The 24753-nt window shown below is 61.7% G+C and overlaps 1 protein-coding gene across 2 annotated transcripts in view; it reads right to left on the bottom strand.

Moving 5' to 3' along the window:
- Nucleotides 1-24753, bottom strand: part of Hspg2 (heparan sulfate proteoglycan 2) — a 90119-nt gene that overhangs the window by 8866 nt on the left and 56500 nt on the right. Inside the window, exons 36-77 of one of the 2 annotated variants that reach the window (XM_078025538.1) lie at nt 24391-24621; nt 23347-23460; nt 21690-21817; nt 21487-21573; nt 20535-20593; nt 20237-20401; nt 19974-20084; nt 18132-18232; nt 17870-18050; nt 16820-16945; nt 16538-16690; nt 16321-16463; nt 15936-16071; nt 15707-15861; nt 15342-15492; nt 14500-14645; nt 14278-14413; nt 13718-13869; nt 13431-13566; nt 13186-13337; nt 12522-12657; nt 12187-12338; nt 11135-11273; nt 10885-11036; nt 10140-10275; nt 9888-10039; nt 9543-9681; nt 8795-8946; nt 8460-8607; nt 7203-7348; nt 6660-6801; nt 6009-6160; nt 5501-5642; nt 5248-5388; nt 4859-4993; nt 4510-4691; nt 3990-4185; nt 3633-3812; nt 3122-3382; nt 1819-2023; nt 1041-1138; nt 473-739 (exon numbers count right to left, since the gene is read on the bottom strand). In XM_078025538.1, the coding sequence (XP_077881664.1) occupies nt 473-739; nt 1041-1138; nt 1819-2023; nt 3122-3382; nt 3633-3812; nt 3990-4185; nt 4510-4691; nt 4859-4993; nt 5248-5388; nt 5501-5642; nt 6009-6160; nt 6660-6801; nt 7203-7348; nt 8460-8607; nt 8795-8946; nt 9543-9681; nt 9888-10039; nt 10140-10275; nt 10885-11036; nt 11135-11273; nt 12187-12338; nt 12522-12657; nt 13186-13337; nt 13431-13566; nt 13718-13869; nt 14278-14413; nt 14500-14645; nt 15342-15492; nt 15707-15861; nt 15936-16071; nt 16321-16463; nt 16538-16690; nt 16820-16945; nt 17870-18050; nt 18132-18232; nt 19974-20084; nt 20237-20401; nt 20535-20593; nt 21487-21573; nt 21690-21817; nt 23347-23460; nt 24391-24621 (6316 nt within the window). Of the gene's footprint in view, nt 1-472; nt 740-1040; nt 1139-1818; nt 2024-3121; nt 3383-3632; nt 3813-3989; nt 4186-4509; nt 4692-4858; nt 4994-5247; nt 5389-5500; nt 5643-6008; nt 6161-6659; nt 6802-7202; nt 7349-8459; nt 8608-8794; nt 8947-9542; nt 9682-9887; nt 10040-10139; nt 10276-10884; nt 11037-11134; nt 11274-12186; nt 12339-12521; nt 12658-13185; nt 13338-13430; nt 13567-13717; nt 13870-14277; nt 14414-14499; nt 14646-15341; nt 15493-15706; nt 15862-15935; nt 16072-16320; nt 16464-16537; nt 16691-16819; nt 16946-17869; nt 18051-18131; nt 18233-19973; nt 20085-20236; nt 20405-20534; nt 20594-21486; nt 21574-21689; nt 21818-23346; nt 23461-24390; nt 24622-24753 lie in introns of both variants that reach the window. The other variant, XM_078025537.1, reaches the window with a different exon arrangement.

Genomic DNA, 24753 nt, shown 5'->3' on the forward strand with positions numbered 1-24753 from the left:
TAGCCCTCGATGCATGGGGCGGGCACTCCCTGAGTCAGGACTACAGATCCTTTCTCCTCTTTTTTAATTGAACTCAGGGACGATTGACCACTGAGCCCCACCCTCAGCCCTATTTTGTTTAGACGGGGCTCACTGAGTTGCTTAGCACCTCGACGTTGCTGAGGCTGGCTTTGAACCCAGATCCTCCCTTCACAGCCTCCCGAGAAGCTGGGATTGCAGGCGTGTTCCACCATGCCCGCCTCCTCCTTTTTCCTCTTGATGCCCATGGCATAGCTCTCTCCAGGGGCCACTCCCTTTCACCCCCTCCTGCCACCATTTGTGATGAAATCTGCCCCTTAAATATGACCACAGGAAAATTCGCAGGACATCGGGAAGGAGGAGCAAAGCAGGCGGGGTGGGGGGTGGGGGGAGACAGCAGCGTCAGGAGCCCCGGCTCCGTGCGCGCCCCACCAAGGACCCTGCTGGCGCTCACCTTGCACAAGCAGCAGCACATGGGACTGGGTGGTGCCGGCCGCGTTGGTGGCGGTGCAGCGGTACTGTCCTGCGTCGGCCAGCTCCACGTGGGCGATCCTGATGACATTTCCACTCTGCACGATGCCAGGCCGCAGGTGTCCTCCAACTTTGCTCCACGTCACCTGAGGCTTGGGGTCACCCAGTGCCAGGCACTCAAACTCAACGGCATGGCCGACCACCACGGTCTGCACAGTGGTGCGGATGTTGATGAGCACCGAGGGCAGCGCTGGGGAGCAGGAGGCAGAGGTCAGCTGGCCGGGGAGGCCACAGACTGCCCCGGAACAGGAGAGCCTGGCCCTGGCCATTCCTCCCTCTCAGCGTGTGCTTTCCCCCATTCCATGACGCAGCTCTTTGTGTGTGTGTTACTATCCTGTGGCCACTATTTGTTGCCTGAGCACCGGCCACTATGGCCACCCCGCCCTCCTTCCTCCCTTGCAATCTGAACAAGGCCCCCTATGCCATGCTGGCCTCCAGCAAGCAGATCCCATGATTTACTTCATCCTTTCACATGAAGGGGACTTCCCTACCTTGGACAACCAGCTGGGCACTGGCCTGGGCCTGTCCCCAGGGCCCATGGGCCTGGCAAACGTATGTCCCTTGGCAGCTCTGGTCTAGGTTGTGGATTCTGTAAGGAAAAAGGATTGAGGGAGTCACACCCATTGAGGATGCTCTGCAATCACAGAGAGTTCAGGGCTCACCCTGATAGGAAGCCAGGGCCGGCTGCCAGCCCCCCTGTGAGCACTAGAGGTGGGCAGGTGGGGCACCACCCCCACTGCAGACAAAGGCCTTCTGCCCTCGGTCATGGGTCCATGCCTGGCCCCAGAGCTGTTCTCCTTCGTCCACTAATACCAGTGCAGCTGGGCACGGTGGCACACGCCTGTCATCCCAGTGGCTCGGGGGCTGAAGCAGGAGGATCACTGAGTCCAAAGGCAGCCTCAGCAAAAAAGTAAGGCGCTTAGCAACTCAGTGAGATCCTATCTCTAAATAAAATACACTATAGGGCTGGGGATGGGGCTCAGTGGTCGAGTGCCCCTGAGTTCAATCCCTGGTACCTACCCTCTTAAAAAAATCAAACAAACCACAAGTGCAGACATGGGCCACCGCTACTGGGGGTCTCCCAAACGCCAAGCGACGGCTAGGTGCTGGAGAGGATGCGTTTCCCTCTTCTATAACTCACTCTTGGGCTGAGAACACTGAGACTCAGAAAGGTAAAGTGACGTGTGCAAGGACTTTGCTTTGGGTTGAGGGCCCAGCTGAGTCTTGGGCTGGGGGGTCTGAGCCCCACCCCGACCCACCAGCACTCACCGGAGCACCCCATCCTGCACGCTGTGGCCAGGAGGCAGCTGGCCCCCTTCCTTGAACCAACGAAGCTGGGTGCCCGCGTCGCTGGGCACGGCACAGTGGAACTCAACACTGGCCCCGATGCTCTTGGTCTCCAGCTGAGGGGTGACCTGCACGGTGGGCGTGGATCCTGCCAGGACATGGGTGGCAAGCTGAGAGCCTGAGGGACCTGAAGAGAGAGGTGCAAGGTTCTGTGGGTCTCGCTCTGTGTGGGAGGCAGGTGTCTGGCCCTAGGGCGGGAAGGGCAGCCCCAGGAAAGAGCGAAAGGAGTTTGACATCTTTTTTTTTTTTTTTTTTGTACAAGGGATTGAACCCAGAGGCACTTAACCACTGAGCCACACCCCAGACCTTTTAACTTTTTATTATTTATTTTTTTGTGGTGTTGGGGATCAAACCCAAGGCCTTGGGCAGCGAGGCAAGCATTTTACCAACTGAGCTGTATCCCCAGCCCTCATTTTTTATTTTGATAAAGGGTCTCACTGAGTTGCTTAGGGCCTTGCTAAATTGCTGAGGCTGGCCTTGAACTCCCAAACCTCCTGCCTCAGGATCCCAAGCCACTGCGCCTGGCTAGGAGTCAGACGTCTTAAGGAAGGATGACAAAGACTGTTCCGGCTGTAGCTCAAAATAAGAGATCAGGGACGTGCCACGGTGAAGACCCGGGTGTGTGCGATGGGCGGGGGTGGAAGCATTGCCTGCATTTCCTAAGGGCCCCACGAGCCGTGGGCAGCTCTAACTGCCTACGTGGAGGCATTTCCTGTCCACCTTGCCATCTGTCTCTTACCAACTGACCAGAGAGAGGGCCTGCCTGAGACCACAGTCCAGGCCCTTGGCTAGTGGGCTTCGTGCCCTGTTTCTAGAAGTCTGGGCCCAGAAGCCCTCGCCTGGCTTTGCAGGACTGGGCCTCACACTGTTGCCCCCGTCAAGCATGTTCCCAGTCTGCCTGGGCCCTGTGGTGGACAAACCCAGGGCAGCTGAGATGAGTGGGTCCAGGTCCTGCCCTGAGCGCCTGGCGTCTGGCAGTGAGCGGCTGGGGAATTGGCGCACACGGTAGCTTCCCCTGCCAGGGCAGTGCCAAGGGAGGGAGGTGGTGATGGAGGCGGGTAGGGCTGAGAACACAGGGCACTTTCTGGAACGGGTAAGCCCGCGTGCGCCCCGGAGAACCGAGGAGAGCAGGGCGCTGTGGTGGGGGAAAGGAGGAGGCCTTGGTACCCCATGTGCCCAGAGGCAAGCTGGCTCCTTTCCGTCCACCCGGAGCCCCGCTGCTTACCTTGGACAAGCACCTGGGCAAAGGCCTCTGCTGAGCCCACCCTGTTAGCGACCTGGCAGCGGTAGCGGCCAGAGTCCTCAGGGCCTGTGGCCTCAAACTGCAGCAGCTCGTTCCTGGCGGCTGCCCTCCGGGGGAGGGTGCCGTCCACGCGGCTCCACTGGAAGCTGAGCGGGGGCGTGCCGTGGGCCAGGCACTGGAGCCGCACCGTCTCCCCTGCCCGCACAGACGCGTGCTCCGGGACGACAGTGGCATACGGTGGGCCTGGAGTCAGGGGACACAGAGGTGGGGGGAGGACAGGTCAGGATGGCAGCAAGGAATTGGGCCTGGGTGACAAAAGACCAGGGAAGCCCAGAGGACAGGATGGAGAGCACCGGGGACAGGTGGGGACTTGGATGCCAGCAAGGGCAGTCTCTGAGGTCCTCCGGATGGGAGGGGGTCCCGGGGCTCTGTGGGGGACTTTGTTCCCACACCATGCACAGGGGAGCCCAAGGGGAGGGGATGAGCGTCTTACTCTCCACGTGCAGCATGATGGTGGCCTCGGCATGCCCTGCAGGGCTGGTGGCATTACAGATGTACTGGCCCGAGTCTTGCTGGGCCACCCGGGGGATGACCAGTGTGTCGCCTTCCAGCCGGTGCTGCCAGGGCAGGGGGGAGCGCAGCTTGGACCAGTGGATGGTGGGCGTGGGGCTGCCTGTGGGGTAGAGGAGAAGATGGCCTTGGTTGGACTGGTGGAGGGTGACCTGCCCTCCACGGAGCCACTAAGTGGGTGCTTCCTGGCCACAACGTCATCTTCAGATCCCACGTGTCTACAACCCAGGCTCTAGGGCACCTCTGCTGTGCCAGCCCCGTGGGCCACCCCTGGCCGCACCTGTGGCTGAGCAGCGCAGTGTGGCCGTGTGCCCAGCTTCCAAGGTCAGCTCAGCTGCTTCAACTTGGACCTGGGGGGCCCCTGGGGCTGCAGTGCCTGAGTCCACGATCACCTCCACACGCTTCTGTGCTGTGCCCAGGGCATTCTGGGCGAGGCACACGTAGGTGCCCGCGTCAGAGGGTTTTACCGCTGCAATCTAGAGGAAAGCAAGGAGGTGGCTTGGGGGCTTTGAGCTGGGCCCTCGGCTTTTAGCTCCTCTGCCTGGCTACTGAGGGCCACAAGTCCATCCGTCCAACCCACGCGGCCATCATCCACCCCTTCATCAGCCCGCCACCCTCCATCCCTCCTTTTCCTCTTTCCCCGTCCCTCTCCTCCCCCATCACCTGTCTACCCACCACCCACCTATGGCCTCCCTGCTTCCCTCTCCACCTGCTCCACCCTCCTGCCCCTCCTCCAGGCAGCTGCTCTGGGCCAGGTCCTGGACGGAGCTCAGGCCAAGACGGAACAGCCCCGACCTCACCTTCAGCACCGTGTGGCTGTCCACCAGCCCATAGGTCCGAGGCTCCAACTTGGCAGGAGTGCCCACCCGGGTCCAGCGGGCAGAGGAGCGGGGCTCCCCGGTGCTGATGCACTCCAGGATGACATCCTTCCCCACCTTCACCCGCACGGGTCCCTCGGGGAGCACGGACACCGTGGGCGGCCCTGCCCAGAGGAACGACCGCCGCTGACCCACAGCATGACTGGGCCGATGTGCACGTCCCAGTCCCCGCTGGGTAACGCTGGGGGAGCACCAGTCTCCCCTCCACTCTGGTGCTCAGAGAGGGAGGAGGGCCAACAGGGAGCCAGAGCGCAGGGCCGCGCCCCCTCACCGTGCACGCTGAGGTTCACCACACTCTGGGCCACGCCGTAGGCGTTGGAGGCCACGCAGCGGTAGGCCCCGTGGTTGCTGGGTCGGCTGCCCACGATGGTGACGGTAGAGCCGTCGGCGCTGATGTGGACATTGTCTGTGGGTTGTGTTGACGGAGGAGGCCAGTGAGGTTCTCCTCCTGCCTTGGCACTGCCAGCTGCTGTCCCTCTGCCCCATGTCCCCAACCTCTCAGGCCTGGGTATGTGACACAGAGTCCCAGATGGCAGAAAATAAAAGTCCTTGGAGACTCACTACAGACCAACGTGGACGTGGTGTGGGCGTGGTCTTCTGCCCCTGCCCTCTCACCCAGGCCCTCAAGCCTGCCCGCAGCCCAGCTGCCCTGGCGCTCACCCTCCAGCTGCTGGTTCCGGGTCTTCCACTCCAGGCTGATGGGGGCCGCCCCCTCGTGGATGAGGCACTTAAAGCTGGCGTCCTGGCCCTGCTGCACGGTGCTGCTGGGTGGGTCGATGGAGATGACGGGGCTCCGGAGACCTGAGCCCGGGGGCAAAGGGCCGGGCTCAGCGGGCGGGGCTGACTTGACAGGGACGCCCCACCTCAGCTCCAGGGTCTTCCCCCCCTTGCCTGCAGCATCCCCCACACTCACGGTAGGAAGACCCTGCACTGGGGACGGCTGTGACCATGAAGGAGGCTTCCTGCTCAGGACCTGTGCTGCCGGCCACTCGGCACACGTACTCACCCGAGTCAGCCGGGGAGAAGTGGTGGATCCGCAGCTGGGAGCCGTGGGTCTGTCAGCGGGAGGAGGGGAGGAGAGGGGACCCATCAGGCCAGGTGGCTTGAGACAGGGGCCATTGCCAGCACAGGTCTTTCTGAGGACTCAGGAGCTCGGGTGCCAGCTGAGCTCAGGGCTGAGCAAAGCTTCGTTCCCAGAACCCCAGGGGCCAAGGGCTCACTCCACAGAGGGGACAACTGAGGCTCGAGGGACGAGCAGCTGCAGGGCTGGGAGAAAAGTCCGGGTCCCTTGGGAATTCTTCCCTGACAGGTATTTGGTGGCCCTGGTCCCCTAGCAGGGGGTTGGCATGAGGTCTAGGAGCAGAAGGAAAATGCAGGGTGGACCTTCCTGCACTAGGGTCCTCCCCAGCCGGGCCCCATACCTGGTGCCGGGCGGGCAGGCTGCCCCCTCGCTTGTGCCACGTGACCTGGGCATGGGCCTGTCCGGGCACCACGCAGTTCAGATCCAGGGTCTGTCCCTCGGCCACGTGTGAGGAAGAGGCCTCGATGTACATGGGCTGGGCCAGTCCCGGGGCTGTGGGGACAGGGGCGGGGGAGAGGCAGGCTCCTGGGGTAAAGCCGGGACCTCTGGTGGTGGCACAAGGCCACTGGTCCCCTGGAGGTGCTGAGGCTTGCGAGTGACAGAGCTGAGCCACATTGACCTAAGGAGGTCCCCCTTCCCTGGGGACTTAGGAGCTGAGCCAGGGCTCACTCCCGCTGGTTAAGGGGAGGGGCTGGAGGAGGGCCAGGGCCCAGGGACACAGCAGCAGCTGTGGAGCTTCGCCAGTCACATCTGGGAACACCTGGCTAGGCTTGGTCTTCAGCCACAGAAAACCCCATGATCCAGGTGACAGTAAGAGCCCTGAGGGGACTGGGGTGTAGCTCCCTGGTGGAGCGCTCGCCTCAGGCGTGAAGCCCTGGTTTGATCCCCAGTAGCAATGACCAAAAAAGAGTCCTGAGGTGAGATCAGGAGCAGAACCAGGAAGGGCCCCGAGCCCGGGCCTCGCCATCGCCCACTGCTGCTTATCACTCACCAGGAATAGGGCCTGGGCTGGAAGCCTCAATCGTGACCAGGACGGAAGCCTCCAGGGTCCCCGAGCTGCCTGTCACTTGGCATGAGTACTCCCCAGAGTCGGCAGGAGACACGTGGTTCAGCCTCAGTAGGTGGCCGTGGACCTGGCCAACGTGGGGTGAAAGTGCACGGAAGAGCTGGGAATGGTGGCCCAGGCCTCCCACTGCCACACCCTCTTGTCCCTCTGTCCCCTGGCTGCCATGCAGGCTGCCTCTGACTGAAGGTGACTCCCTTTGACTTTAGTGTGGCATTTAGGTTTTTGAGGACACTCTTTCTGGCAGGAGGAAGTAAGAATCAAGAGTAGGTAGTGTCCTGTTGTAATGTGCACCAAGGTGCAGGGTGGAGGTGGTGGCCGGGTCACTCCCAGCCTCTTCTCAACCCCCGACTCCAGCCATCTGTCACCCCAGCCCTGAAACCCCCAGGGCTGGGGCTGCTTTCCTTCGGGGCGGGTTTGGGAAGGACCACTGGGGAGGGTGGCACATCCTGCTTTTCCCAGATTTCATACCTGGTGCCGGGCGGGCAGGCTGCCCCCACGCTTGTGCCATGTGACCTGGGCGTGGGCCTGCCCGGGCACCACGCAGTTCAGATCCAGGGTCTGCCCCTCGGCCACTCGAGAGGAAGAGGTCTCTATGCGAATGGGTGGGGTGCCTCCTGGGAGAGGGGTAGAGCAAGGGGTCAGTGAGCAGGGGCTCCCACCCCTGGGTCCTTGACCCGTCTCCTGGGTGCCCTGATGTGTGGATCAGAGGCCACCTGCAGAGTGGCTTTTCTACTTTCCCACTACATTTGGGCCTGGAGTAGGTGGCCTCGCCACCCTGGGGATGGGCGAGCCTGGGGATAAAGGTACCACTTTCAGGCCTCACTTCCAGCTCCCAGGACCACGAGGGTCAGGGATAAAGCCAGGAGCCCCCACATAGATCACTAAGAGTTCCCAAACTCCAGGAGGTGTCGTAAGAACATAGACCCCGGGGCCAGCCTGCTGGGTCAAGCTCCTGTTCAGACACAAGGATCTTTAGAAAGCTGCTTCCCCTCGGTCTCAGCTTCCCATCTGTATGTGGAGAAGACACTCGTGCCCACCTCCGAGGGCTACGGGAGGACGGGATAGTTACTGTGTGCCAGTCCACCAGGGCCAGCAGACAGCGAGCCGCCCACTCAGCCGGGCACGCCCGGTCACGATTTCCGCTACTATGAGGGCCCCTGGGCTATTAATTACTGTATACTTTCCTTTCAATTGACTCACTCTAAAAACCTTCATTACTTAGCCCCATTACAGGCACCGATTTCCATGAAGTCATGACAGGTTTGATGTGTCACATTTTTTCCTAATGTACCGCTCCCATAAGATGTCTATTGGATCACCCGCAAAGTCACCCAGGGCTACCCCAGAGGCACAGGCCCGGGCGTTAGGGGACCCCCTGGATGATTAATAGTTGGAGAGTAGAGGGCAAGAGCTGTGCCACCCCCTTCACAACTGGGAACAGTGACATGTGAAAAGGCAAAGTCCCTTGGGTGACATCTTCAAGTAGGGACAGAGGAGCTGGGACTCAGGTCAACTGATGCCAGCTCCAAACCCTGTGCTCTCAGGTCCTTGACATGGATGGGACCTCCCCCAGCCTCAGTCTGGCCCCTTGTCCTGGACCGGGGGAGTGGGCAGGAGGCAGGAGTCTGGGAGCGGAGGGCGGCTGGTCTTCAGATGCCCCCCTTTGCTGTTCCCCTCTCTCCCCCCACCCTCTTCCAGGCTCCCAGGCCCCGCAGGCACCCTCACCAGGGACGTGGCCGCCACTAGATCCAGAGGCCTGGATGGTGACCAGGACTGAGGCCTCTTGGATGCCAGAGCTGCCCAGCACACGGCACACATACTCGCCCGAGTCAACAGGGGACACCTGGCGTAGCCGGAGCCTGGAGCCGTAGGCCTGGGCAGGGCAGGACAGAGAGAAGGACCACGGGCGTCAGAGGCCAATCTGGAATCCTTGAAGGCCTCTAGCCCAGGTGGACGTGGCACCCCCCTGGGGCTCTCAGGCCTCTCTCTCGGGCAGAGTTAGCCAGGGCCCAGCCTGTGGTCAGCCAACAGCCCTCCCACAGTTTCTTGCCGACCCCTACCTGATGGTGAGTGGGCAGGCTGCCCCCACGCTTATGCCACGTGACCTGGGCGTGGGCCTGCCCAGGGACCACACAGTTCAGCTCCAGGGTCTGCCCCTCGGCCACATGTGAGGACGACGACTCAATCCTGATGGGCACAGCACTGCCAGAGACTGGGGACACAGGAGCAGAAGTCAGGGCTTGGCCAAGGTCAGATATGAGAAGAGGTTGTGGGACCCGTGGCCCCGGGAGGGTCGCAGTTAACACTAAGGACTCCCCGTGCGCCAGCCCTGTCCCCAGCCCTTATCCGTATTAACTCATTTAACCCTCACAAAGTCACGTGCCAAGAGTGGCACTAGTCATATGTGGCTGTTGCACACTTGAAAGGTTAGAAAAATTTTTTTTTTTTTATAATGCTGGGGATTAAACCCAGAGCCTTATGCCTGCTAGGCCAGCACTCTACCACTGCGCTATGTCCCCGGCCCCTTTTCAAGTTTTATTTAAGTTCTCGCTGGGTTGCCCAGGCTGGCCTTGAATTTGCAATCCTCCTGCCTCAGCCTCCCAAGTAGCTCGGGTCACAGGTGTGCACCACTGAGGTTGGAATGATCCTCCCTCCGTTCAGGAGTCACGCACCTGGTGGTCTGACGTAGGCACCTTTGTGCAGAACCCTACACGGACCACTACCCAGGTCTGAGGACTCGGATCACAGGGGACGCTGTCCCTGGGTCCCACCGTCTCTCTCCTGGGACGAGGTCTTCACCAGACTCACCAGAAGGGATGCTGGGGCCAGGGGCGACGGAGACCACGATGGAGGCCTCCTGGGCTTCGATGTTGTTGTTGGCTCGGCACACGTACTCGCCAGAGTCGGCCACGGTCATTTGGTGCAGCCGCAGGCGGGAGCCGTGGGCCTGGGGAGGAGAGAGGGGAGAGCTGAGGAGCCCGTGGTCACGGCTGGCTCGGGCTTCCCTCATGAGGCACGTGGAGGCTGCCTCCGTCTACCCCGGGCCCAGGACGCGAGAGTGTCCAGGGCCTCGAAGAAGAAGCCCCTGGGCGGTCCCTGGGGTGCCACCGCAGGGGCCCAGGGCTCCACCTCCACCTCCGGGGCCTCGTCTACCTGGTGTCTGGAGGGCAGGCTGCCCCCACGCTTGTACCACGTGATGGTGGCCTGGGTCTGCCCAGCCACCACGCAGTTCAGATCCAAGGTGTCTCCTTCCACCACCGAGGGGGACGAGGACTCAATCCTGATTGGCGGGGAGACACTGGGCACTGGGGACAGAGTGGGGAGGACGACACCAAGTCAGACAGGACCGACGGGGCTGGGGACCTCTGCGCCACGTGCCCAGGCCCCTGCCCTCCACGCTCTCACCGTGGGAGGAGCCGCTGCCCTGGATGGTGACGATGAGCGAGGTCTCCCGGGAACCAGCCCCGTTACTGACGTGGCACACGTACTCGCCAGAGTCGGCGGGAGTCACCTGAGGGATCCGCAGCCGGGAGCCCACGATCTGCAGGGAGCAGGTGACAGTGGGTGGGGATTCTCATCACAGGGGATGCTGTCACCTGGGTCCCAGGTGTCTCAGGCCCCTGGCCTGGCCTGCCTCCCGGGGGATGGCAGCTCTCGTGTCTGTACTGTTCTCCTCGTCACCTCTCCGGAAGGCCTGCGGAGGCCCCGGCAGGGGTGCCCGAGCTGTCACACGTGTCGTCATTGGTACCAGAGATTGAACTCAGGGTCCCTAACCACTGAGCAACATCCCCACCATTTGAATTTATTTTAAAAAATTTTAAGACTGGGGGCCTCTAACTTGGGGTCCTCCTGCCTCAGCCTCCTGAGTCACTGGAATTAGAGGCATGTGGGCCTGGCCTGTTCCCTTTAGGCAATGAGCAGAGAGTTGTTTTATTCGACTGGGATCTGTGGTGCCAGGTCAGGGCTTGGCCTGCAGCGGCCTCTCGGGGAGGCTCAGTGGGTGAGCAGACCCACTGAGTTGGCAGGATGACTACGCCATCGCAGACGCTCTCTGTTTGTTGAATGACTAGATGAGCACAGAGGGGTACCGAGGGCCTGCCTCCCTGGCCCTCCCACCAGGGCAGCATCCTCCCTGCCGCTGGCTCCGAACCTGGTGCCGGCTGGGTAGGCTGCCTCCGCGTTTGTACCAGGTGATGGTGTGGGGAGCTTGGCTGGCGACCAGGCAGTTGAGGTCCAGCATGTGACCGTTGGCCAGCGAGGCCGAGGAGGACTCGATTCGCACGGGGTACACCACACCCTGGGCTGGGAGGACAGGTGCAGGGCGGGGTGTGGGAGCTGCTGAGGAGGCGATGGGCCCCTAGCAAGCCCCCACCGTTTGCCATGATCTCTACGACACTTACGGTGGGAGGGGCTGGGGCGCTGCTGGATGGTGACAAGGACTGAGGCTTCCTGGGTGCCCGAGCCACTGACCACACGGCACACGTACTCCCCAGAGTCGGCTGGGGTCATCTGGGGCAGCCGCAGCCTGGAGCCATGCACCTGGGAGGAGGGGCAGGTCAGAGGTGGCGGGCTCAGAGCCTGGTCCAGGGCTTGTGGCCAGGCTCCGGTTTCCTTCCCTGGACTCCCTCATGGCCCAGCCAGGGAGAGGCACCACTGAAGATGGGCACTGGGGACAGAGGGCCGAGGACGACACACTCCTGCCCCAGAGGTGGCACAGGGTCTAACCTGCCACCTTGCCCACGTCAGCGACTGCAGACACTTGGCACCAGGGGGACGTGGGGAGCAGCATTTGCTGACATGCTCAGGGTAGGGGACACACAGCATGAGCTCATTTGGCCGATGAGGACATTAAAGATCAGAGAAGTCAAGAGACTGGCCTGAGTCGCTCGGCAGACAAGCAGCCGAGCAGTAATGAACCTGAACGTGCCTGAATTCAAAAACCATGAGCCCCGGGGCTCAGTGGTAGAGCGCTGGCCTAGCACGTGTGAGGCACTGGGTAAGATCCTCAGCACCACATAAAAATAAAAAATAAGAATACTGGTGGCTGGGGGCTGGGGATGTGGCTCAAGCGGTAGCGCGCTCGCCTGGCATGCGTGCGGCCCGGGTTCGATCCTCAGCACCACATACCAACAAAGATGTTGTGTCCGCCAAGAACTGAAAAATAAATATTAAAAATTCTCTCTCTCTCTCCTCTCTCTCTCCTCTCTCACTCTCTCTTTAAAAAAAAAAAAAAAAGAATACTGTGTCCACTTAAAACCAAAAAAAAAAAAAAAAAAGAAAAGAAACTATGATCCTGTGTTTTTGCTGTAGTGCTGGGGGTGGAACCCAGGGCCTCTCTCGTGCTAGGCAAGTGCTCTGCCCTGAGCCGCAGCCCGACCCTGAGCCTATTTATGCTCTTTATCCTGCAGTTAGGAGCACCTTCCAGAACCCTCCTCCATCCCCTATCTCCTACCTGGTGTCGGGAGGGCAGGCTGCCCCCGCGCTTGTGCCACGTGACCTGGGCGTTGGCCTGCCCAGTAACCAGGCAGTTCAGATCCAGGGTCTGCCCTTCAGCCACGTGGGAGGACGATGACTCGATTCGTACCGGCGGGGTGACCCCGAGTGCTGGTGACAGAGGACAGAGGGTCAGCCCCCGGCAGGAGGTGAGAAGAGACCGCGTGAGTGGGGACAGGGGCCACTAGTTTCTTGGGAGGTGTGGACTGAGGCTTTTGGCCTGATCCTGCACAGCTAGGACAGGGAGTCCCCTGGGTGGGCCCCCAGCCCTGTCCCCCCACCAGTGCCACTCACCAGGCACGGAGCTCTCAGGCTCAATGGTGACCAGGACGGAGGTCTCCAGGGGCACCGAGCCGCCCACCACTCTGCACATGTACTCGCCGGAGTCAGCAGGTGACACCTGGTTCAGCCTCAGCAGTGAGCCGTGGGCCTGTTGGGAGTGCGGGGTGAGGTCAGGGGGCGCCCCCGTAGCACCCTCAGAGCCCTGGAGAACTGGGGGCAGGTGAGCACCCCACCGAGCCCATGCCCGGGTGGAGCAGCTCTCAGGTTGAGATGCACCTGTAGCGGCCACGCCGAGAATCCTGAGTGGACGCCTCCTTCCCACTTAGAGGCCTCCTATCCTCGGGGGACCCCAAATTCTAAAATACAGTGTGGCCACAGGCCACGGCACTGAGGTGGGAGTGGTCTCTCGGGGCACTTCTACGCACTGGACCCTGAGAGCTCCGCGATTGAACTTGATCCTTGGGGTAAGTGCCACCATCACCAGGTTACAGATGCTAGAACTAAGGCACCGAGAAACGAGCACCGGCCTAAGGTCACAGTGGTGGACCGGGACTCACGCGTGGGCTGGCGGGGCCTCGTAACCCTGCACAAGGTTAGAGGGGGGCCAGGGCCTCCAGTCCTACTCAGCACCCGGTGCTACCCTCTGCTCGGCCCCTCTAGCCTCCTGGTCCTTTACCTGGTGCCCAGCGGGCAGGCTGCCCCCGCGCCTGTGCCATGTGACCTGGGCGTGGGCCTGCCCCGGCACCACGCAGTTCAGATCCAGGGTCTGCCCCTCGGCCACTTGGGAGGAGGACGATTCGATGCGGATGGGCGGGGTGCTGCCGGGGGCTGGGGAAGAGATCCCTGGTCACTCTAGTCCTCTGACGCTGCCCGGGCCTCTCCTCTTTCTGCCTCCCAGCCCGGCCTGGGGGCCCCACTCACGGTAGGCAAAGTTGGCCCCCTGGGTCCTGGTTACTGTGACTGTGATAGAGGCCTCCACGCCATTGCTGGCCCGGCAGACATATTCTCCTGCATCCCCTGGGGAGGCTTGGAAGATGTAGAGGCGGGAGCCACGGACCTGGACGGCCATGGGAGGGAGCCTAAGATGGGGCTTCCAGAGCCCAGAGATCCCCAGCCCTGGGCTAGGAACTGCCAGCCCCCCAGTCCAGAGGCCAGGACCCCATCCCCCACCACCCAAGGCCCCTTCCCATGTGCCAGGAGCTGAGTACCTGGTGGCGGGCCGGGAGGCTCCCCCCACGCTTGTACCACGTGACCTGGGCATGGGCCTGCCCTGCCACCACACAGTTGAGGTCCAGGGTCTGCCCCTCGGCCACTGTTGGGGACGAGGACTCAATCCTGACGGGCGGGCTGGGTCCTGGGGCTGTGGGGACAGGGTGAGGGTAGCAGATGCTCCCCTGGAGGGCAGGACCTGTGCCACCCAGAGCTGCCTCTGCCTGGGGCCTTGGGGGGTTTGGTGGCCTGGATTTGAAATGCTCAGCTCAGTAACCGAAACAGAAGAGCAGGCCTTGGGCTGAGCCTGGCGGAGCAGGGAGAGGAGGCAGAGATGAGGAGGGAGCCGAGCTAGAAAAGGAGGAGGCAGGAGCAGAGGCCGAAGCAGTGACGGGCACAGAAAGCTGGGCAGAGCACTCAGGCAAGTGGCCTTCCTGGGCAGGCCCCAAGGCCAGCTCCAGGTGGGCTCCCTCCCCAGCTGGCAGCAGGAGTCACCTGGACCCCACACCCCTGGGTGGCCCTCAGCCTCGTCCAGCATTCAGTGTCATCAGTCACTCACCAGGGACGGAGCCAGCGGGCTCGATGGAGACCAGGACCGAGGCCTCCGAGCGCTCCGAGCCGAGGACCACGCGGCACATGTACTCACCCGAGTCCACAGGGGACACTCGGTGCAGCCGTAAAAGCGAGCCGTGGGTCTGCGTGCAGAGAAGGGTGGGTTGGGAGGAGACCAGCGCAGCCCCGTCCACCCCCTCCGGCAGGCTGGACCTGGGGGCCGTCGTACCTGGTGCCCGGCTGGGAGGCTGCCCCCACGCTTGTGCCACGTCACCTGGGCCTGCCCCGGCACCACGCAGTTCAGATCCAGGGTCTGCCCCTCGGCCACTTGGGAGGAGGAGGACTCGATGCGGATGGGCAGGGTGCTGCCTGGGGCTGGACATGGGGTGGATCAGAGGCCTGGGTGCCTGAGCCTCAGCCTGCAGCCCTGGGCAGAGGGCCATGGCGGAAGACCAGGCCCCAGCTTGGGAGGGCTGACTCGGGGCTTCTCTGCAGATGGAATCACATCTTCTAGCTCCTTCCCTCCCTGTCTCCAGCTTGGGGCTCCAGGCCCATCTACCACTGTGACCTCTTATGACGAGGTGGTAGGAAGCCACCCAGAGATGCGGAGAAGTCACATGACTGTCTTCTCCAGAGCGTTCACCGTGTGATCTAAGCGCTTTCCACTGACACTGTCTCATCTAAACCACACCACCAACTAGTAGGTCATCTAGGAATGGTACCGTCTCCATTTCACAGATGAGGAAACTGAGGTCCCCAAAAGGAAAAGAATCGGTTCCAGGCTGATCAAGAGAGGAGTCAGGACTAGAAGCCAGGTTAGCCCAACTCCCAGCTCAGAGTTCTGCCCTGAGGCACTGCTGGCTGCCAGCCTTATGCAATGGTACCGTCACTTGTGGTCCAGCCAAGCTGGATCAGCCCTCTGGCCCCGGCCCCTCTCCCTGAGCAGGCAGCAGAGGGTCAGAGCCTGCCTGAGATGTCCCCTGTCCCGATGCTACTGAAGATCACATCTTCCCCGGAGCATCAGGGAGCCCAGGGCTCAGCCGTCCTGGCTGGCCGTCCCCAGCTTCTCACCTAGGGTGTGGTTGGGGCCCGAGTGGGTGCTGTGGGGGACGGAGACCATGATGGAGGCCTCCTTGGGGCCCGACTCTGTCTCCACTCTGCAGACATATTCTCCAGAGTCCGCTGGTGAGACCTGGGGGATCCTCAGCCGGGAGCCGTGCACCTGCGCCAGATGGGGACGGAGGGGAAGACGGACAAGGATGTGACCGCTGCTCCCTGTGGCCTTGGTGGTTCCGCCGTCAAACTCTCGTGGGCTCTGCTCTGAGCCACCCACCCAGGAGCGAGGAGGGAGGAGGGCATTGTCTGCCCGCGCACAGGCCAGCCCCAGCCAGCGCCCCCGCACCCTGGGAACCCCGCCAGAGCGTGGGGCCTCCTACCTGGGCGTGGGGAGGCAGGCTGCCCCCTCGCTTGTACCACGTGACCTGTGTGTGGGCCACCCCCGCCACCACACAGGTGAGGTCCAGCGGCTGCCCCTCCGTCACGGTGGGCGATGAGGACTCGATCCTGACCGGCAGGGAGCTGGCGCCCGAGGCTGGAACCAGAGGCGGGTCAGCGGACCTCAGGGAGCCACCCGCCCTGCCCTCCCTCGGCCCCCAGGCCCCGCACCTGAGAGGACGACCACCTGAATGCGGGCCTGGGCGCTGCCCGCGGGGCTGGTGGCCACACAGAGGTAGAAGCCAGCGTCGGCAGCCGTGATGGCCGGGATGAGCAGCGTGGCGATGTCCGTGCGCTCGGACCTGGCCTGCCACACAGCCAGGGGCTCAGCCACCCGAGGGCCGGCCTGGCCCGGGCAAGCAGGGAGGACAGGCGGAGGGGCCCCGGGCTGCGGCAGGCCGGGGCCAGTATCCAGGCCCAGCCGGGCACCCAGGGCAACGGAACCAGGCCGGGGTGACGGCCCGGGCCCAGGGTCCCAGGAGGGAGTGCAGGGAGCCAGAGGGGAGGAGGTGGGCACTGGGGGCTCTCGTGGGGGTGGCGGCCTGGGAGATCTCACCTGCGGCGGGAGGCTGCCGCCCTCCTTCCTCCAGGTGATGGTGGCACTGGGCACACCCGCGGCCCTACAGTACAGCCTGACCGTCCGGCCTTCATGCACCTGGGTCCTCTCCGGGCTCACCTGGACCCTGGGCCCACTGCCCCCTACAGACAGTGCCCGTGAGGACAGTGCTCGGGTTGCCCACAGCTCCCGGCCACCCTCAGCCCGGCCCGCTCACCGTGCACCTGAAGCATGGCCCTGGCCACGTGCTGCCCGGCGCTGCTGAGGCCCCGGCACAGGTACTGGGCCTGATCCGAGGCCTCGACGGCTGGCAGGCGCAGGATGCCACCGTGAATTTGTGCCTTCTGAGGGAGCTGGCCACCAGGGCCCCCTAGCGTGGAGGTGTGGAGTCAGTGCTGACTGGCACGGGCCTTGCGCAGGCTCCCAGGGGCCAGTCCTGGCCCTGCCCTCCCACCTGCAGGACCGTCAGGCCCCGAATGTCGCTGCGGCACAGCCTCACCTATCCACTCGAGGGTGGGTGTGGGGCTGCCCGTGGCGCTGCAGTGGAACTCGGCCGTCTGCCCGGGCTGCACCGTGAGCTGTGGCGGGTGGATGGAGACCACGGGAGCAGACGAGGAGCCCGGGGCTGGGGGGAGAAAGACGACGCGGCAGGTTGGGGAACGGAGCTGACCGCAGTCAGAGCCCTGCCACTCTCTGCTGCGGCCCTAGCCCTGCGGGGCCAATTGTTCACCCAGTGGCCAGAGGGAGGAAAACACCAATGGGAGCCAGGAGCCATGGTGGCACACGCCTGTGACCCCAGTGACTCAGGAAGTTGGGCAGAAGGGTCACAAGTTCAAGGCCAGGCTGGGCACGTTAGTGAGACTGTCTTAAAATAAGGACTGGGGATGTAGCTCTGCGGTAAACAGCCCTTGGGTTCAGTCCCCAGAACAAAACTGAAACAAAACAACACACACAGACATCTGTATGGACACATCTGTCACTTTGGGACCTTGTTACCTCGATTCGTGAGATCTGCTCATGGGTTCCCTATTGCTTTATAATAAAACCAATCTTCCTCTGCTCCTCCACATACCGCACACTTTCACCTGCTTGGACCTGAGGGTTCCTTACCCACTCTCCCTCCTGCAGCCCCAGCCAGGTGGGTTTGCTGTTCCTTGGCCACAAGCTCCTGCCTCAGGGCCTTGGCACACGCTGCTCCCTCTGCTCTCTAATTGGCACTGCACCTTTCCCTTCAGGCCTGGGCTTAGGCGTCACCTGTACAGCAGCCCAGCTGCAGCAGCCCCTGTTCCCTGTGCTCCTTCCCAGTAACCACATGCGATTTGTCTGTCCATTTGTTCCCTGGCTATGTGTGAGCTCTCAGTGTGGATCTGCATCTCAGGAGCATTGAAATCCTGTTTGTCCTTCTGGTCCCTGCTTCTTTGGAGGCCCAAGACTAGAACCGGCATACTCTAGGCACTCAGAAATGACCCATCGTGTGAAGAAATGGCGCACGGTCCCGGGGCTGGAGGGGTGTGGGGGCGGTGGCTCGGGCGTGGTGACGTGGGGCTACCTTGCACGTGCAGCGTGGCCGTGCCCTTGTCCATGGCGAACATGTTGGAGCCCGTGCAGACGTAGGTGCCCGCGTCGCTCAGGTGCACGTCGCGGATGGTGAGGATGCCGTTGAAGTCCATGGCGCGGGAGGGCAGCTTCCCGTTGTGCAGCCGCGTCCACACCAGGGTGTAGGCGGGGGACTTGAGGGTGAGGTCGGAGTGAGGATCACGTGGAAGGTTCGGAGACCCCATGACAGACCCCGCCCTCTCCTGCCGGCCCACCTTGCTCTTGGCTGTGCAGATGAAGGTGACGTCCGCCCCGGGGCGCACGCTCTGGCTCCGCTGCTCCTCCACTGTCACCGTGATGGGCTTGCTGGGCGCCTCTGTGGGGACAGGGAGCCCTCAGTGAGCTGGGGTCTGTCCTGTGACCACATTTTCTTTCTCTGTCCCCTTCTCTGGGGGTCACTTCTCTCTTGGTCCAGCTTAGATGCCACTCACTGCCCTGGTGCCTGCCGCCCCTGCCCAGGCTGAAGCCAGGCAGCTGCACCCTCCCCTCGGTACCCAGAGCTTCGCCCGGGAAGGAGCCCCTGGCTCCAGCTCAGGATTCCAGGCCACAAACGAGCTCTTAACACTTGACACCTCACTGGAGCAGAGTTTCCCCATCTGGTTCGAGTTTCCATCCTCCCCAACAACATTCCACACCCTCGGCTCCCTCTGCCTCCCAGCACCCTCTGTCACAGCTCAGGGCTGCTCACTCACACTTGTTGACAAAACAGAAACGGCGGGTCAGGACTGTTCCCATCTTCCCAAATCCCCAAATCTACCTGCTCCCTCCTTCCCGGTCCCTGAGGGATGGACCCTCCTCCTGCCCACCCCCACCCACCCCGCACCTTCTGAGAGACAGACCTGTCCTGCCTCTTGTGCCACACCATCCTCTCCTCTCGCTCCCTGCAGGGTTGGTCTACTCTACAGACCAGTGTGTTCTGGAATTTTCCAGTTCTGGACCCCATGTTTCCCCCGCAGAGCTGCTACCCTACTTCCCAGCCTCCCGTCAGAGCTGAGCCCCTTTCCCATCCACCTCCGCCTTGCTCCACCCTGGTCTGACAACCACTCTCGTCTGACCCCAAGGTTATCTCACATCCCGTGGCAGCTGGCCAGCCACCTGCCACCCTCCTCAGCTCCCTCCCACCCCACTGGCTGCCCCCTGCAGCTTTTCCTGTCCTTCCTCTTTGACTTGACATGTTCCACCTGGAGCTCCCTGCAGCTCTGTCCTGGGCCCTGTCTTGCAGTCACTGTCCCGGGGCGATTGCATTCTGCACTGTGACTGTTGGCACCAGAGTGATGCCCCCAAACTCACCTCTCTGGCAAGGACCCCTTTCCGCAGTTCAGACTCACACATAAAAACACCTGGTTGACAAACCCACTTAGGTGTCTCCCCAGCACCTCAAACTTAGTGAGTCCAAGCGAAACTTGGGGTTCCCTCCGACCTGCTGCTGGCCAGGCTGCTGTGCCCCAGCCCTGACTCCAGTGCCCTCCTGCCTCCCTTACACCAGAGGCTGCCTTCCTTTCCAGGGCTTTCCTGGGGCCACTGGAGCCCACGGCTCCTGCTCTGTGGTGGGACAGGGCAGAGGTGCAGGGGACTGAATCTCTGGGAACAGGCGCAGACCCCAGCTCCTGGGGGCAGGGGCAGGGGCAGGGAGACGCTGAGATGCGTGCTGTACCCTGGCTCCAGCGTACTCGGCCACACGGAGCCCAGGCTGTGTGCAGGGGGAGGAGCTGCTGGTGACAACACACACTCCTCCCCCTGCACAGGGTCCTGGTTCTGCTCTGTTTGCAGGAGGCCAGATGAAGACACCTTCCAGCGGGGCCTTCTCCGCTCAGTAATGGCACCATATTCACGCAATTCTGGGGTCTCGACCCCGGGGAGCAGCCTCCTCTCCTGCCCTCCTGGTCACAGTCAAGTGCTGCTGATTCTGTGTCTTAAACAGACCCTGAATCCACCGCCCCTTCCTGCCTCCACGGTCATGGCCTTGTTTGGGTGGCCTCCGCCCCTTCCTCGTACCTGGAAGCACCCGCAGCGCCGCCCAGGACAGGCCACCATGGGTCAGGGAAGAAGGGACTCACCAGTGACCAGCAGCTCTGCCCGGCTGGTATTGGCGTGGTGGAGGTTCCGACAGGTGCAGATGTAGACCCCAGCATCAGAGGGCTGCACGCTGGGGAAGTGCAGCTCGGAGCCTGGATGGGGGTCGGGAGAGGAGCTTGTGAGCGCAGATGTCCCTCTCGGCCCCGCCCTGCACGCAGGGATAGGACCCGAGCAGGGCAGGGACAGGCCCACATCTCCCCTCTCCCTGGGCTGACCCCGGGGTGAAGATCCCAGCCGAGGCTACCCTGATGTCGCTGCTGGGTGCTGCTGGGCACAGGCCGCCCATCCTCACGGGTCCAGTAGAAGTAATGGGGTGGGCTCCCGCTGACCTGGCACCGCAGGGAGTGAGCGCCACCCTGGGGCACGATGCTCCGAGCAGGGTGGACCTGGACCACCAGCGGGGCTTGGTCTGCTGGGGTGGGGCAGAGCAAGGAGAGGCCGTTCCGGCAGGACACCCCTCATCTCTCTCTCTCCCGTGTCCCCCAGGCCCCCAGGTTCCCTGCCTTGCCCATTACCCCCAGCTGGGCTGTGGTCCCACTTACCCTGTGGCAGGCACCGGCCCCCTGGCACGTTGGGGTTACCTGTGTAACCTGGGGCACACCTGTCAGGAGGAACAAGCACCGGCTCTGTCAGGCCGTAAGGGACCCCGTGGCTCATGGTGGACTTGGGGAGCCAGAAACTGCCTAGTGTGGGGTGAGGTGGCTCAGGGCTTTGGAAGGAATTTGGGGACCAAACAGTCCCCAGCACAGGGCCTGAGCTGAGAAAGGGGAGTGGAAGGGAGCACAATGGGGAAGGAGGGAACAGCCATTCCACAACCATTTATGAGGCAACTACTGTGTGCCAGGCTCTAGGTGCGTAGTGAACGTGATGGAGTCCTTGGCTTTGCAGAACCAACTAACTGGGACCCTGACCTGGAGACACCATGTCAGAGTCGGGCTAAGGGCCGGGCAGGTAGGCTTCCCGAGGATGGGACTCTGAGCTGGATCCCCCTGGAGCGGGCTGTACTCTTCCTTCAGAGGACCGACCACAGTTTGTAAATCGTACGTATACTCGTGTGGTTATCTTTTCCCTCCCTTCCTATTCCAGGTGGCAGAAAGGGCCGAGATGGACTCCCCTTGGCTTACCACTTTATCTCCAACAGCTCTGTGTCTACACGGCCCACAGTGGATGCTCAATAAAAACATGTTGAATGAGGGAATGAAGCTAAGAAGAAGTTAACCAGGAAAGGGAGGGTTTGGGGGCAACAACCGTTCCGTGCAGAAGGAACAGCGTATGCAAGAGCCGAACAGCAAGAATTCAGAAAAGCTCCGTCCAGCTAGCGTGGGAAGTCGGGTGTCAGAAAAAAAGCATGTGGGTCCTAAGAGGTGTGGGCCTGTGCCAAGGGCAATGTAAGTCCTAGAAGGGTTTGGGGCAGGGAAAGCACAGGACTCTGTCTAGGGCTCTCACCCAGGAATCTACCATTTGCTCCTTCCCTGTATCTCGTTGCAAACTTACTGCTCGCAGTACTGTCCGGTGTAGCCGGGCTCACAGGCCGTGCAGCGGTAGCCACCGGCTCCCAAGCTCTCACAGGTGCGGGAGAACCTGGGGATGACAGGCAGAGGTCAGGCCGCTGCTCCCTCCGCTCCTGTCCCGAAAGCCAAGGCAGCGCCCTCCGCCCACAGAGGGTCTGGTCCTGGGCCTCGAGTGGGGGCACCCACATGTTCTCTGGGTTGGTCAGCGGGCAGGCGCAGGGATGGCAGTCCTCGGGCGTTCCGGCCGTGGCGTCTCCGTAGTAGCCAGGTGCACACAGCTCGCAGAACTCCCCGGCAGCGTTGTGTTGGCATTGCTGCAGGGACAAGGGTGTCAGACACCAACCGCCAGGTGGCATTTATCCAGAGCCTCGCACTTCTGCAATCCCTCTGTCCAGAAAGTCCAAGTTGGTGAGCTTATCTTACGCAAATCACAGAAGGGCACAGTTTCATTACAGGGACAGTCATTCAACTCCGAGGTGTTACAACACCCTAAACATCCCAAAGCGGAGAACTGGATCCATTAAACACTAAATCCTCATAAACAGCTATCAAAAAAGGACGGTGTAGATTTTATTTCATGGATTCTTCTCCCTGCAAACCTATGATCTCAAAAGAAAGCAAAGGTGTACACCTGGGTATCTGGGGATAGAACTTGGAAAATACACGCTTCAACGTGACAACGTGTGGGCTACGTATCCTCCTCCAGAGACACGCATGTGTGTTGGATTAACATAGCATGTTCCTTGATCCGTGTTTTTAGCTCGTGGCTCTATCAACCAGCTGGCCCCTGGTCAGGTACCCAGGAGAGCCATATACACACACGGCCCTGTAAAGCCCAGTATTACAAAAAGTTACATTATGGAAAGATATTCAGGAATTATTACAAGAAAACATTCGATTATTAAACACGATCCCGTGTGTATTTGCAGAATGAAGAATATTAAAAAGCATGAATATTGCTGGGTGTGGTGGTGCACACCTGTAATCCCAGCTGCTTGGGAGGCTGAGGTGGGAGGAAGGCAAGTTCAAAGCCAACCTCAGCACCTTAGCAAGGCCCTAAGCAACTTAGGGAGACCCTGCCTCGAAATAAGAACTACAAAGGGCTGGGATGTAGCTCAGTGACCCTGGGTTCAATCCCTGGTACCAAAAAAAAAAGAAAAAAGTATGAATATTCAGGGCTGAGGAAGCAGCTTGGTGGTAGAGCACTTACCTAGTATGTGTGAGGCTCTGGCTTCAATCCCAGAACCACGCACACACACACACACACACACACACACGCACACGCACACGCACACACACACAAATGTTAATATTTGCCCAGGAAAGGAGCAAGACAGCGTCTCACTCCAGTGCTGACAGCGATTCCCCCAGGAGGTGGGTGGAGGGACTCTTAACTATCCTTTTGGTTTCTCTCTATGGGCTGGGCTGGGGGGTGGCTCCGTGGTGGGCGCTTGCCCAGCAGACCAGAGGCCCTGAGTCCATCCCCAGCACTGTCAAAAAACAAAACAAAAAAACCTGCATTTAAGGAAAAAAAAATAAGCCTTTGTAGTCTGACTTCTATGGAGAACACGTCACTCAGTGATAAGGAATAAGATACAATAAGAGCCCAAGATCTCTTTATAAAGGAGCATGTTATCCCCTAGCTCTGGACTGCCCGCCACATCCACAGCCCCCCGGTGACCTTGCCGGCTGACCCACGTGCTTGGCCACAGGCCATACCCTGTGACCTTGTCCCTGGATCCAGGCCTACCTTACCAAATTCCCCTCCCACCCACACGCACCCTAGGACGGCCCCAGGCCCAGCCAGCGGCCCCCGCCACCTCTGGCCTTGCTAGCCTCTCACCGAGCAGGCCCCGGTCTCTGGGTGGCACAGGTCGGAGTGGCCGTTGCATTCACACAGCTCACAGTGGCCGAGGTAGAGGCCGCTCCCCGTGCGCGTGTAGCCAGGGGCGCAGTCCTGGGGACAGAGCAAGTCGGGTCTCCGTTACCGACAGGATCCCACCTGGAGCCAACAGACCCACACCTCCCTCCCGTCTGCCCCCTCCAGGGTCGAGACCCTGCTGGCTCTTGGAGCCCAGCCTCCCCCCACGTCCCCTCTCCTCTTCACTCTCCTGCCGCCCCAAAGCAGGGACAGTGTCTGCCCACCCTGCCTGGTACCCCTGCCCATCTGAGCACCGTGGGACCGTTGTTTGTCCCTAATGGGACGCCTTCCCCACCCCAGGACTCTGTTCCTGGGTTTTCTTCTGGTGGGAAAGGTTTTTACTGAAGAATTTCACCCCAAAGTGGGAAAAGCAGGTTGGAGAGCCCTAGATGGGCACAGGCCCTTGAAGGTCCCCATGATGACGTTACACTCATTAAACAAAGTGAGGGACGCCACACACAGCGCCGGGGACATTGGTATACATGGAGACTGGTTGGCACAGGTGTGGAAAGACCCTCTTCCCTGTCCCTCCCACAAATCCCCCAGGCCCGCCCTCCCTGCACTCCAGAGGGATGCCCCCAGGACGTTCATTCCCAGGCTCCACCTGCAAAACGCCTTAGACTTGAAAATTGAGAAACAGGAAGCACAGCTGCTGGGGGGGGGGGCTCTGCTCCTTTCCCTCCTGCCCACCAGCCTCCGGGCCAGTGTTAGGACAGACTGGTCTCTGGAGTCCCTAGACCTGGGCTCAGACCGGCTTCTGCCACATGCTGGCTGCGTGTCCCAGGGTGGACCACGGACGTCATCGTCCTCTCTTACCTGTGAAGGGGGTGACCGCCTGGACCTCGGCACTGAGAAGATGCGGTGCAGGGGACCCCTAGCTACGGCAGCCGTCACGGCCACAGCCAGGCCACGGGACAGCTTGCTGATGCCGCCAGGTGCAGGGCGGCTGGACGGCCACACACTCACCTGGCAGGACAGGCCCACGTAGCCTGGGGGACAGCGGCACTCCTCCACCTCCAGGGCCCGGGGTCCGGCGGAGGGCCCTGGCTGGGCGACCTCCATGCTGACGGCACTGATGCTGGCCGCCAGCGGCACCGAGGAGAATGTGGCCCGGACCAGGAGCTCGTCCAGGTCGGCCAGCGCCATCAGCAGGTGCTCACGGGTGGCCGGCTGCCCATCGGGCCGGCGCCAGAATTCCTGGGTGGGGGCAGCAAGAGTGGGTGAGGACCCCGGGCTCTGCCCGTCCCCGCTTCTAGGCACTGACCCAGGGCTGGGAGGGGAGGGCGGGGGTGAGGGGCAGCAGTGTCAGTGCCAGTCTCCAAATCAGAG

Source organism: Ictidomys tridecemlineatus, chromosome 11 (genome assembly GCF_052094955.1).
Source record: "Ictidomys tridecemlineatus isolate mIctTri1 chromosome 11, mIctTri1.hap1, whole genome shotgun sequence".
In the NCBI taxonomy this organism is placed as follows: Eukaryota; Metazoa; Chordata; class Mammalia; order Rodentia; family Sciuridae; genus Ictidomys; species Ictidomys tridecemlineatus.